The sequence below is a fragment of the Coptis chinensis genome, chromosome 2, assembly GCF_015680905.1.
Source record: "Coptis chinensis isolate HL-2020 chromosome 2, ASM1568090v1, whole genome shotgun sequence".
Lineage (NCBI taxonomy): Eukaryota > Viridiplantae > Streptophyta > Magnoliopsida > Ranunculales > Ranunculaceae > Coptis > Coptis chinensis.
The window spans coordinates 91,358,375-91,371,902 of record NC_141457.1 but is presented as its reverse complement, the minus strand read 5'-3'; the positions used below and the strand labels follow the sequence as shown (position 1 = coordinate 91,371,902).

General features: G+C 37.0%; 1 protein-coding gene across 6 annotated transcripts; it reads right to left on the bottom strand.

The window, feature by feature from the left end:
* Window positions 1-831: 831 nt before the first annotated feature.
* LOC147518899 (SURP and G-patch domain-containing protein 1-like protein) lies at window positions 832-7,371 on the bottom strand. 6 transcript variants are annotated; one of them, XM_086590600.1, is made up of 8 exons: window positions 7,243-7,368; window positions 5,567-5,666; window positions 5,226-5,309; window positions 3,036-3,188; window positions 2,179-2,307; window positions 1,954-2,088; window positions 1,613-1,795; window positions 832-1,197 (listed from the first exon to the last, which is right to left on the bottom strand). In XM_086590600.1, exons 6-8 carry the CDS (start codon window positions 2,017-2,019, stop codon window positions 1,060-1,062), a joined length of 387 nt encoding a protein of 128 aa, XP_086446726.1. In that variant the 5' UTR covers window positions 2,020-2,088; window positions 2,179-2,307; window positions 3,036-3,188; window positions 5,226-5,309; window positions 5,567-5,666; window positions 7,243-7,368; the 3' UTR covers window positions 832-1,059. The 6 variants fall into 6 exon arrangements, with proteins under 6 accessions (XP_086446726.1, XP_086446730.1, XP_086446725.1 ...); XM_086590604.1 differs by lacking the exon at window positions 3,036-3,188 and having other exon boundaries at window positions 7,243-7,371; XM_086590599.1 differs by lacking the exons at window positions 3,036-3,188; window positions 7,243-7,368 and adding an exon at window positions 6,643-7,148.
* Between the last annotated feature and the right edge of the window lie 6,157 nt (window positions 7,372-13,528).

Sequence of the window (13,528 nt, the reverse complement as noted above, 5' to 3'; positions counted from 1 at the left end):
TATGCTTACTAGTGAATTAAAAGCATATACACTTGAGAATTAAACCATGCTCTCTAGTGACGTCATTTGAGTTTGCTTTAGGACGAATTAAAGGGCTTTCAAATATGGGCTTTTTTTTCCTCTTATCTTCTTTCTTTACCGCTTATAGTAATTTCTGGTGCAAGTAACTCATCGGAGAAAAGGGTTTCAACTAGACTTACGAGTGAATGGTTGAAAGTCAATCTTAGCTTGATACTTGTTTCTCTCATGCTCCTCGCAGAGATTGTTAGTTTTTGAATTCCTCTCTCTTCTTTTAACAAAATTGAGGTTTTGTTTATCAATTAATAATCCTCGTTAGGTAAAGAATGAGATCACTGTAAGCGGATTCGTTCCTTCTTTTCCTCTCCTTTCTGTCCTTCCTTGCTCCTTGGAGTAAAGGCTACATCAAGGTCACTATTGGGCTCTGCTACTTCATGGAGCTCATTGTTTTCAAATCCTATCACCAACTTTGTAAGTGGCCAATTAGATTGGATAGAGACTGATATGGATCTAGATGTTGTGGATGTCCACTACACCATAACAGACTATTTGCAACGGCAAAAAAACGTTGGTAATAATTTTCGCAACGCTTTTTAAGCGTTATATATATGGCGTGGATAAAGTGTTGGAAATTTTTGCAATGATTAATAAGCGTTGCAAACAAAAATTTCTAACGATTATTAACCGTTGCAAACAGAACTTTCCAACGCTTATTATAACTATATCGTACACAAATTTAAAACCTTTGCAACGGTTTTTTATTTCACAAACGCTTTTTAAGCATTGCAAAGTTGTTAAAAATATTACCAACAGTTTTTAAGCGTTGCAAAGTTGTTAGTTAATTTTAAAAAAAATAATTTAAAATTCATTTGTAACGGTTATAAACCGTTGCTGATGGGTTGTTGATAAAAAAGCAATTCTCATATTTTGTAGCGAGACCAATATAAGCTACAAACTCACTCCAAACTGAAACAGACAAAATTAAAAACAGAAAGCAAACTTCCCAAGAAACAAATCACACTTGCTTTCAAAATCTTCCCTTCACTCTAAGAAGTCCTTGACATCTTCAAACCCCAAAAGCTCAAGCCTTCGCATTCCCCTTCCACGGACACGGAAACCTGCCCCGCCACGCCCTCGACCCATCGCTCCAGCAGCAACATCTCCTTGTGCACTCTCCAACTGGATTATCAATATAATGAATAGCCATTAGAAAATAACAATATATGCAAAGAAAAATTAAAATCACCGTGACTACCAAGGATGACACAGTGCAAAGAAAAATTAAAATCCCTAGACTCTCACCTATAATGGTATATTCAAATCGTGGTTACAAACAAAAAAGGCAATCTTGACTTGCAGATTGGTAAAATGTAAAAAGAATAAGCACACAGACGCACACACACCCCTCCACCACAAAAGAAGAGTTCTTCTCTTTAGTGGTGTAAGGTATTTGAGAAAACCCACACACTGAAAAAAAAACCAAATTAATTTCTTCTAACGAGGCAAGTGTCTTTTACCACAAAAAATACGCAAATCAAACACACGCCAAGTAATTTAGTAGGAACAGACACGTCTTATATAACATAAGTAATACCTTCTTTCCAGCCCATTTTGGACAAAAGCTTATGCCCAACATTGTCAGCTTGAATTTTAGATCTCTCTGCAGCCTCCTTAGCAGCCTTCTGTGCAGCAACGTCATTGCAGTTGGCCATAAATTTCTCAAGTTCTTCGAGTGGGATATAATCACCCATATGGTGTCCCTTCTTCCCTGATGTGGCTACAATGCACAAGAAAAGAAGTATAAGTTCAATATTTTGTGGAAGAGTTGTTAGAACTTAGAACACCTCTAGCAATTCCTCATATGCTTCTCGCAGACATTTGATTCAAACGAACTTTTCCAGAGAAGGGGGAATATAAAAAAGAATTAAATCTGACCATGAAGAGATGCAGGGGGAGGCATCTCGTCTTTTGACTGCTTAGGCTGTCTTCTCCACTCTTCATGCGCAACCTTTGTCATGTAAAACTCCATCATAGCTATAGGATCTGAAGCCGATGGTGCGCTGCACTCACCTGGGTATCACATATCTCCAGTTCAATCTATTGTAACAGACTAAGAAAATAAAATGTAAGCAAGAGTTTGATAAAAGATAACATACACACCGTAAGAGTTACTTCCTGCTTGTGGTGTGTCCTTATTCGCTTCATATAACGCTGAAGCAGGAGTTTGATAATTAGACTGATTCTTTTGAGAACCATTTGATGCTTTAAAACCGGAAGTGTTTGAGCTCCCTGAAAATGAACATTAATTAGTATCAATTATATTGTACAAAAACTCACAACCAGTGAGAAAAATGAAACACCCAGAGATTTGGGAAACTTGAACTGATAAAGCTTATAAGGTAAGTGTATTCCCTATCCTACAGAATAGCATCTAACAGATCGTAGACTCACCTATTGCCCCTAAATTAAATGATCCATATGGTAGAAATGGTTAATCACATCAGAAGTATCAACTGAGCAACAAAATGGGTGCAAATGTTCAATGGCAATCAACCCATACTTGAATGCCGTATCCTATCGAGTGATTGGAATGAGTGCAATTTCCATCTATCATTTGAAACTAAGTTACAAAGACACAGACATGTGTGTCCGTATCTAATGAAATATAAAAAATTGAGGTATATCGCATACAATGTGTCCGTGCGTGTCCGACACGAACACGTGGATACGAATCCGACACAACTTATTTTAAAAGAATGGCATATCCATGTTGACATAGGTTTGAAATGATACATGGGTTAGTTCATTCAATGCAATGTTCTCGTGAGTGACAGGTGTGAGCGGAATTTGCATCTATTGTTTGAGTTGATACGGTTTGATTACAATTCACAAATGTGTCATGCAGTTTCCGACACGATTTTTATCATCTAAAATTCCAAATATTTCAAAAAACAAATTAACTCGGAAAACCTGACATTAAAAATAAATTCTTGAATTGGAAGAAAAAGAGCACAAACCACTCCGTGTTTGAAAATCTACAGTCGATAACTGATTAATACCAAGAGGATAAGCAAGTGCATGCAATTACACTTGTAACAGGCTTGCACATTTTCGTATTCTTTCATTCAACATCTCTTTCCACCAAAGTCGATAGAAATTTAAGGAATAAGCTGCATTCATGAGACAAAAGATTTTCAAGAATTTTTGCTCCCCTCGCCCGTTAAACTTAAGAAGGCATAACTAATGTGAAGAAGATCAGCAAGCTAACTACAGCGGAAAAAAGATAAAATCTTCATAGATAACTTAACAATTATCAACACTGTATTATTAGACTTGATAAAAGATACATCCAGTACCCTTTCTGCTTGAGAGTGTTTCCATACACTCTTCAAATCAGACTGGGCCATGAAGCTCCATACTAATGTAATAATTCCAAGATGTCAATAAACCTGTGTTGCATGGGTACGGCACTCTTTCCGCCGTGTCCCGTGTCGTGTCATGTCGACACCGACACAGATACGTGGTCGGAGAAAAAAAAACAGCTTTTTTCATAGTCAAATTAGGAGGGAAGTTAGAAATTGTAAGTGAAGTTTTCAGTTACATACATTTATTTTAATAATCTGTCTTTGGTTTCTTTCTCTTTAGGTTTCCATTAATGACTTCGCACTGAGTTCGCAGCACCAGATCTATCCCGATGAAGAAGAAGAAGTGGTTTTGACTTTAAACAAATAACTTTCTGTTGTGCCAAAGCACATCAATTTTTGCTGTCTTAACTTATCTAATTTAAGGCTGGGCCAGACTACAGTGGCCCAACTTTGAGCTAACTTTTGCTGTAGCAGGGACATCAATTTGGTGTTGTACTTAAAAAAAAAAATTATGTTGTGCCTAAGCATATCAATTTTTGATGTCTTAAATCATCCCATTTAAGGCTGGGTCAGATTAAAGTTGCCCAACTTTGGGCTAGTTTTTGCTGTTGCCGGACCATCAATGTGGTGTTATATTTTGGAACTCTTAACACTATGCTTTTTAAATTTCATTGTTTTTGAGGATTGAAATAAATATATTTAATAAAAAATTCAAAATAAAATATTAGCCGTGTTTCCATGTCTGATATTTTAGAGCTTGTCGTGTCCGAACTGTCATACCCGTGTCCAATTTGGACACTCGTACCCGTACCCATGCAACACAGCAATAAACAAGATGAATAAACTCTTTCTTCCACATTTCCCAAAAGGGAAAGTGATATAGGTCTAATTAGCTCTCCTATATAGTTTCAAGGTCTCAATTCCACATTTATAACTAGACTAAACTATTTACTCGTGTGGATGAGATACAAGGCTTATATATACACTCCCAAAGATCAGCACTGAAAGATATGGACTTAACCACTGTCAAAATTCCTATAACAGCAACCTTGGGGATTCTCAAATTTTATGCGGATAACACAATAGTTGCCTTGCTCCACAGTCACTTGTCTATCTATTGTTATATTAATCATATTATTAAAAATAATGGAGAAGAACAAACACAGCATAAAAGCCTAACTCAAAATGATTGCTCATAATTTAACTTGATTTATTCAAGTCATGTCATGTGCAATAACAACTAAAACCCATAATACTACCGGCTCAGTTTTGCACCAACAATTTTGGTAGTAGTTCACCATGTTTAGGTCAGCAAAGTCTAGTGAAGGACACCCTAAAATAAGTCAGACTACTGTTTGGTTGTCACATGCAACCTTGTTTGAATTTTTGAACTAAAATGAATAAGTCAAACTAGTGAACCTTGTCAAACTAGAGTGTGGTTGTCACTTATAACCTGCTTACTGATAAGGAATGAAATAATCCACAACAACAAACTTCAGATTCGCAAACAACATCCATAGTTCATACATGCACAAAGGGTAAAAAGAGACTATCCATTTTATTGTTTTTTTTTTTTTCTTTTTTTCTCTTCCTCCCCACTATACTTGCTAGTGAATCCTAGCTATTCGCTATGATAACAATCTACTTGTTTTTTGCGTTCCCGTTCTACATTAAGTTTAGACTATCAATCAAGTAGACTATCAGTAAATATACACTGATCAGTAAAAGACATCAACCATTATATGTTTTTACATATTAGTAACACTTTGGGCTTATAAGTTGCTACAAACATCTACCACTGCATTTTCAACTAGCCACATTGAGGTTGAGGGTTTTAGTTACCTGAATTTCTTTTCACCGTCCTCGACCAGAATTTTCAACATTTTAGCCACATTTTCAACTAGCCATTTTATTGACTAAAGGCTTCTGCAAAATTTCGATATCATGACAAGTGGTATAAGCAATGGGCAGATTCTATACATAACATGCTATCATATTTTCATATTTACATTTCTACTACTGCAGCAATGACTACATCAGTCTCAAATTAGCACAATTTGCGAAAACTGCATGTTTAACAGGAATATGATTATCTATACGAATTGCCCTACTTTGCCATTATAATGCAATGAAACGGATCAATAAACACAATTACCACTCAAGACAAGACGCAAAAAGTTTACCAGGCCATGGCTGAGAACTGTGATAGACGACGTCGCCTACTACAAAACCACTCTCTTCCCATGTTTCTCTCCACAATGCTTCTTCCAAGCTTTCTCCCGGCTAAGAATGAGGGATGAAAATTTTAAATAAAAATCTGGACCTCTTCAATAGGAACCATATAAAAAAGAAACTACTACGAAGATACACTATTCAATCTAAGTATATTAGATGGTCGGATTTGCACTCTTGGGGCGTGAACAAAAAAAGGAAAAAAGAGAAGGTAAGACATGAAAGGGCCAACTTTGATTTAAAAATTTGGGAACCCCGCCCACTCAAAAAAGGAAACAAGCTAAAAGAAAATGGTACCCAACATCCAGCACTACCAATATCCTTAAATATATAAATATTGCGCCAAATTTTTCTGGGTCAGGGTTATTAAAGCCATGTACTTTTCTAATTCTGATTTTTTTTTTTTGCATTGGAAAGCTAAGAAATCTGCATTGGAAAGCTAAGAAGTTTCGCCTTATCTTATGCACTAATTTCATTCACCTTATCTAATTTTATCTGTGAGCTATACCCTGAAGTTTCAACTTATCTTATGCAGTCAAACATTTCATTCGAGTTCTATTTCAGTTTCATGCATATTTAATTTTGACACTGCTAAATCCTTGAATAAACGTGTATCAGTAGATATGAAGTTTGGGACAAAAAAAAAAAATTCAGAAATTGTTATCTATTTCGTGTTTTGATGCTCCTTTGAGTTCCTCCTCCTCCACATAGAGGTCAGTTGCTTTCACCACTCTGTTTCCATTTTTTTTCCCCAGTTGTTTCTATGCGTGCATAAATAATAGTGTATTTAGACACCATAGACACATTTGAGCTAACCAACCATAACACCCACTACCATCATCAACATTTCAGCTCGTGTCAAACTGTCAAATAGCAGTATTAGTTGAAAATTGACTAAGAAAAATCTGTGAATCAATAAGCTTAGCAATAGAAATTATTTACCAAGAAAGCAAGAAGAGAAAAAGTAAAAGATTGGATGCAATTGTCGAAACGAAGATGTGATCATTATTAGTTCAATTTACCTTACCTGACACAAGTTCACTACTCATCTTGCAAACTCAACAGTTTCTCAAAAAAAATGGCTTTGAGTTGCAGCTTCGCGCCTTCTCTTCCACATTACTACTCCTATCCTTTTCTTGAAATATTATATATATGAACTAATAAGTGGTCGTTTACTTTTTCTTAAGCAGAGTTATTTGCAGCCTCAAATAGGGAACACTAATACTTGGCTTCTTGGGAAAAAGAGTGGGAGAGCTTTTTTCTGTGACTAACTTCACACTTTATAAAACAAGGTAAACATCTTTACTTTAAGTAATTTATACAGTGAATGTGACATGGATAGAAAATGAATTGGAAGAAAGACTATACTACCATTACTGCACTAGTAACACATTGACACAAACAGACAACTTTAATAAGAGAAACAGAGACATCAATCCATTTCTTATCAGATTCAGATGAACAAGAGAGAAGTCTGCTTGTTTGTTGATAAGGTATTGTGTACGATTGTTGTCTATGCACAACTCTATTCACTTTTTTTTTCTATTGTTTGCCATTATCTGTGAAGAATTGAACTCAAGGATTATACAGGATATTACTTTAAAGTTTTGAAGAAAGAAAGACAAACCTGGTTAATCCACCGAAAATTAGTTTTTCATAACTATTGTGGCGGTGATGAATTAGTTTTGAGGAGTGCGAAAATTAGTTGTATCGAGAAGATGATTTTAGGGATCTTGAAATGCAGAGGAGAGAAAGAAAGTTATGAAATTTTCAAGTTTTTAATTTTGTAATGCTTCTCCAACGCTTTTTTAATTTGTATGCAATTAATTCCGGAAATTCACCCAAATAAAATAACATTTAACGTTGGAAATTTACTAACAGTAAATAATCGTTGCAAATCAAAAAAGGTGCGTGTTGCAAATATCCTATTATGGTGTAGTGGTCCCAAAAGAAATTCTGATGGAAGGAATTGAGAAATGGTCAAACCACATTGTAGGCTTCTTTGTTGATAAAAGGCTTCCATTCCCTATGGTGAAGAGAGTGTTTGAAAGGACATGGAAAACAAAAGCGGCATATGAGATTGCAACAGACAAGAAACTCTTTTATTTTAAGTTCCAGGAAGAAGAAGATAGACAATTAGTGCTTGAAACCGGACCTCTCTTTATTGTTGGACGTGTGTTTATGGTGAGATCATGGACTGCAGAATTGGAGGAACAAAGGAAGTCTATGTCAACTCTACCTATCTGGGTTAAATTATGGGGGGTTCCAAAATAACTTTGGACAAAAAAAGAAATCAACTTTATAACAAGCAGATTAGGCAAACCACATTGTTGGGATAATGCAACATAGATGAATTTAAGACTTGACTATGCCAAAGCTTGTGTGGAGGTGCCTATTAGTGCAACTTACCCTGATAGACTGAGATTCAAGCTTGGAGGTAAGGAAGTGGAGGTAACAGTTGAGTATATGTGGCTCCCAATGATTTGTAGAGTTTGTAACAAGTTAGGACACAAGGAAGCCAAATGTCCTATGAAAACTAACCCAGCTGCAAATGGAACAACATATGAAGAAGTTAGAATGGATGGGGAGATCACTTTGCTTCCCCCAACAGTGATAATGCCTATGATGAATGGCCAAGGAACTAATGAGAGAAATGTTGCAGCACAAACGACTGTTCTTGCTCATGCCCCTTTGGAGGATAATCAAGGTCCACCTCAAGGAAATGTCATGGCTCAAGACTTGAACAGGCGGAATGCCATCTCACGGGCTATTATTACTGCCCTACTACCAGCAAGAGAAACTCAGAGATTGAATGAGAATAATGTTACGCCACAATATTTGGCTCCCACTCCTACTCTAGCAGTAGAAAGTAGCATTTTAAATGCTTAGAGCCTGCATGAGAATATTTCCGTATCACAGGCTATTGTTCCTTTTCATGACAATGAAATAGTTGCAAATACTACTATAGGAGTGACTCTAGCTCAGTTACATCAAACTAGAGAGGCAGAGAGGCGGATAGACTCAATGAATGGAGAAAGTATCTTCCTACCTTCACAAGGGATTCAAAGAGATAAGAATGGAAGGTAGTAGAGACAGGAGGCTACAAAGGAAAAGTATAGAGGATTTGAGGCAGAGCAGAATCAGTTTCAAGTCTTCTTAGCAAACAGTGAAGAGGATTTAAATGATGACATCTTTGAGGCAGAAGCAGATATCTTCTCAGATTAAGAAGTAGGAAGTATACAGGAGACGAGTAATACACTGAGAAGTGGTAGAGTCAGAGATGGTGGGAAATCAATCTCCAATGACACTGGGAGCTCTAGGAAGGAAGGACCTACAAAAGCCAAAACAAGAGCACAGAGAAGAGACAATGAGGAAGTAACTTCACCGCTATCAGAGCTGGTAGGCAAAGGCAAAGGAACACAAAAGGATCTAGTTCAAAATGGAGATGAACATGTGTGCATGGAATGTGAGGGGGTTGAATCCAATTTCTAAAGTTAAGGACATCAATAACTTTAGAATCTAGAATAAAATCAGTATGTTGGGTCTTCTCGAGACTAAAGTTAGGCAAGCTAATAGCAGGGAGATAAGGAAATTTTGCTGCCCTTCATGGCAATTTATGCATAATTATGCTAGTGATGTGAGTGGTAGAATATGGCTTTTATGGGATGAAAGACTAGTTTCAGTCCAGAAAATCAAGGAAACAAGTTAATTTATTCATTGTAATGCCACATGGCTACAAAACCAAAAATCCTTTTATATGACTTTAGTGTATGGTAGCAATAGTAGAAGACAGAGAAGGGAGTTATGGATGGAACTTAGACTTCTACACAACAATGTAGCAAGTCCATGGTGTCTATTGGGGGATTTTAACAATGTTCTATACTCTCATGAGAGGATAGGTGGTGAGCCAGTACACCTTAATGAAACTATACCTTTTGCCAGTTTCATTCACTATGCAGGCCTTTCGGACCTTATTTCTACGGGTAATTTCTTTACATGGATAAATAATGGAGATGTTGTAAGGAAATGGTCGAAGATAGATAGAGTTTTGGTGAATTCACACTGGACTTCTTCCTTCACTAACTCTATAGTTGAGTTCCACACTCAAGGGACCTCTGATAATACCCCTAATGGTCATTAACATGCTAGCAAAGTTGAAAGGAAACTTTCCCTTTAGATTCTACAATTACTGGACACTCCATCCTGATTTCCAACAAACAGTTCAACTATGTTGGGATAGTGAAGTATATGGCAATTCTATGTATATTCTTTCTCAAAAACTCAAGATTCTGAAGACTAAGCTCAAGAGTTGGGCGAGAAAGTATATGTTCGATTTACAAAAGAGAGTAAAAGTTGCACGAGAGGAGTTGAAACATATTCAAAAGGAACTACACAGGTCACCACTTGACTTGAGATTATGTAAGAAAGATATTGAGGCAAGAGCAAGTTACACTAGACTGCTTGAAATGGAAGAAATGGACTACATATAGAGAACTGAATGTGATTGGATGCAATATGGGGATAAATGCAATGCATATTTTTTTGAATCTATCAAGGAAAAGAAGGGAAGAAACTTGATATGGGCAGTGGAGGATTAGAATGGAAGGAGAATGCAAGGACAACAACAAGTATCTCAAGCCTTTGTTACTTACTATGAGAGCATTCTAGGGGAGGACTCTGAAACACAGTGTGAATAATCCTTTTTGGAAGAGCTAAAACTTAGAAATGTGATCAATGATGATATGGCCTCCAAACTAGTCGAGAGTGTTACTTCAGAGGAGATTCATGAAGCTCTTTTTTCTATGTAGGACAACAAATCACCTGGTCCAAATGGATTCAATGCCATTTTCTTCAAAAAAGCTTAGCCAATCTTGAGAGAAGACTTCATAAAGGCACTTAAGTCTAGTTTTGTATTTAATACTATTCATAAAGGGACTAATGTTACCTTTACATGCTTGATTCCTAAAAAGTATAAGCCCTCTCGGATTGAAGAGTTTAGGCCCATTGCTTGCTGTAATGTAATATATAAATGCATCTCAAAGGTTATATGTAATAGACTAAAACCTTACATCTCTCCTTTGATTGATATGAACCAATCTGCCTTTGTTCCTGATAGATCTATTCAAGGTAATCTACTTCTTCCTCATGAGCTCTTGAGGGGCTATAATAGAAAACACGGAGCAAGAAGTTGCTCCCTTAAGATAGACATCCAGAAAGCTTATGATAGTGTAAGTTGGGAAACGTTGGAAAAGATTCTAAGGAGATTCCGATTCCCTTTGGCATTCATAAGTTGGATTAAGATGTGCTTTAATTCATAACACCTTGCTATTCTATTCTTGTAAATGGATGTCCTCAAGGTTTCTTCAGTGGCAAGAAAGGTCTGAGACAAGGGGATCATTTGTCCCCTTATCTATTTGTTCTTATTATGAAGATTTTTGGTGGTCTCATGAAACAGGCTATTAATAGGAAACATATTGATTATCATTCAAAATGTAAGAGACTGCATATTACACATTTGTGTTTTGCAGATGATATACTCCTATTTTGCAAAGGTGAAGCAAGTTCCATCCAAGGAGTTCATGAAGTTCTAGACATGGTCTCAAAGGTTACTAGTCTCAGATTGAATGCATCAAAGACATCTCTCCTAACAGGAAGCATGAGTATAAGCTCAAGTGAAGATTTGGCTGGTATTTTAGGTGTATTACTCGTTGTACCACCTATTAAATACTTAGGTTTACCTCTCACTGCATCTAGATTGGGGTTAACTGATTGCCTACCTTTAATTGAAATGGTCTCTTCAAGAATTACAAACTAGAAGAATAGGTTGCTGACTTTTGCAGGAAGACTTCAACTCATTCAGTCGGTTTTATCCTCTTTTCACTCTTATTGGGCAAAAACCTTTATCTTACCAAAAGGAGTTGTTGACAAAGTGGCAAAGTTGACAAATAGGTTTCTTTGGGATGGACCTAGCTAGCATGGAAAGGAAATTACACAAGGCAAGTCATGAAACTTTAAGGTACATCAAGAGCAAAGGGTGGTTAAACATTATTAATCCTAAAGTTTGGAACATTGTAGCTTATTATGGTTTTATATTCAAAGTTGCAAGGAAGAAGAAATCGTTATGGGCAAGGTGGATATGGGAGTACCAGTTGAGAGGTAAACATTTTTGGACAATGAAGACACCTAAAGATTACTCCTGGTATGTAGGGCTATCCTAAAATAGAGGAGACATGCAGTCAAGTTTATAAGGCATGTTATAGCAAATGGTGAAGATACTAGCTTATGGCATCATCCTTGGTGCTATGCGGGATGCCTGTTTGAAAATTTGGAAGCTAGAGAGAGGTTAGCTCTCCCAGATGATGCAAAAGTTGCTGACCTCATGCAAAATGGTAGGTGGGGTGAGAGAGTGCATAGGTTTCCAGATTCTGAACTTAAGAACCTTATTTTGAGAACTGAGATTCAGGACTTGATGCCAAAGGACTCAGTGGTGTGGACTGAGACATCTTCTGGTGAGTATTCTACAAAGTCGGCCTATATGAGTTTGAGGAAAATAAAGGATAAAGTCAAGTGGTACAAGCTCGTGCGTGTGGGGGAAACTAACAGTGCCGAAGCATTCTTTCCTTACCTGGCAGTTGTTTAGTGGTAGTTTATCAACCCAAGATAGATTAATAAAGAAGAAGGTGATGCATCATTCGGAATGTTGCTTTTGCAACAATGCGCGAGAGAATTCTTATCACCTGTTCTTCGACTGCTCATTTTCTAAGGATATCTGGTATACAATAAAGAGATGGATGGGACTGAATCCTACAATTCTACCCTCTCTTCAAGAATGGTACTCAATTTTCAGAATGACAAGGGGAAGCACAACTGAATCAGAAGTTATAAGGGCAGTTATAACACCCGTATTTAAAAAACGTATTTATTTATTAATTAATTAATTAAATTATTTATTTAAAATTCGCTAGATTGGATTTGGGATATGTGGGCCTGATTTCTGGGCCCGAGTCTGTGTTGGGCTTAGGTTTCAAACCCGAGTATATATTCATATTTTTTCTAGAGAATAGGGTTTTGAGATAAAAATAAAATAAAAATGGAGGTGGAGATAAAAACTTGATTGCTAGAGCGTTGGAGCGACGATTCGGACGATGAGGGATTCGTCGAGTTTTAATACAGATGAGTAGTTATGTTTTTCCATTTTCACCGAAACTGGGTTGTACGGCTACGACTAAAAAGTTTTACTGTTAGAGTTTTCCGTTCAGTTTTTGTTCCACTTATATTCTTAATCTGCTGAATGGTTAATTGGTTAGATGTCATTATATTAAGTTGCTTAATTACTGAAAGCTCTGGTGCAGTCCCCGGTAACAAGTCTATACGAAACTCCACCTCCCTCTTGGGTGGCAACAACCCTGGAATCTTCTGAAAAACATCTTCGAAGTCTCTCACTACTTCCACATCGCTGATATCCCTCGCGGGTATCTCTATAGAGCACAGGAAGCTCGACATCACCGAGTCCTCCTTACTAACACAGGTGTGAATCAACCTCGGCATGCCAGGTGTGTTCACTATAACCTCCCTCCTCGCACAATCCAAGGTAACATGATAACGCGTCAACTAGTCCATACCAAGTATGAAATGGAAACCCTCAAACCCCAAAATGATCAAGTCTACCATAAAGACACGGTCTAAGAAACACAACTTAAAACCTTTGCACTCGTCATACAAGGTAACAGAACCTCCTAACGGTGTCTCAACACACAAGGGCTTAGATAAAATGGTAGTTTTAAAACTTTCTTTCTCAACATACTGACGAGATATAAAGGAATGTGAAGCACCCGAATCAAACAAAACTCTAAATGTAAATTAAGATGAACTAAAGGTACCTTCAACATTCTCAGGTCCTGGCATAGCTGCAT

Excerpts from the sequence above, each read along its gene's own strand:
- LOC147518899 (XM_086590600.1), bottom strand. The coding sequence starts at position 2,019 with ATGAAGAGTGGAGAAGACAGCCTAAGCAGTCAAAAGACGAGATGCCTC. Across the intron at positions 1,796-1,953 it reads TCCCCCTGCATCTCTTCATG|CCACATCAGGGAAGAAGGGA; the intron begins GTCAGATTTAAT and ends TGTGCATTGTAG. Across the intron at positions 1,198-1,612 it reads CAAAATGGGCTGGAAAGAAG|TTGGAGAGTGCACAAGGAGA; the intron begins GTATTACTTATG and ends TTGATAATCCAG.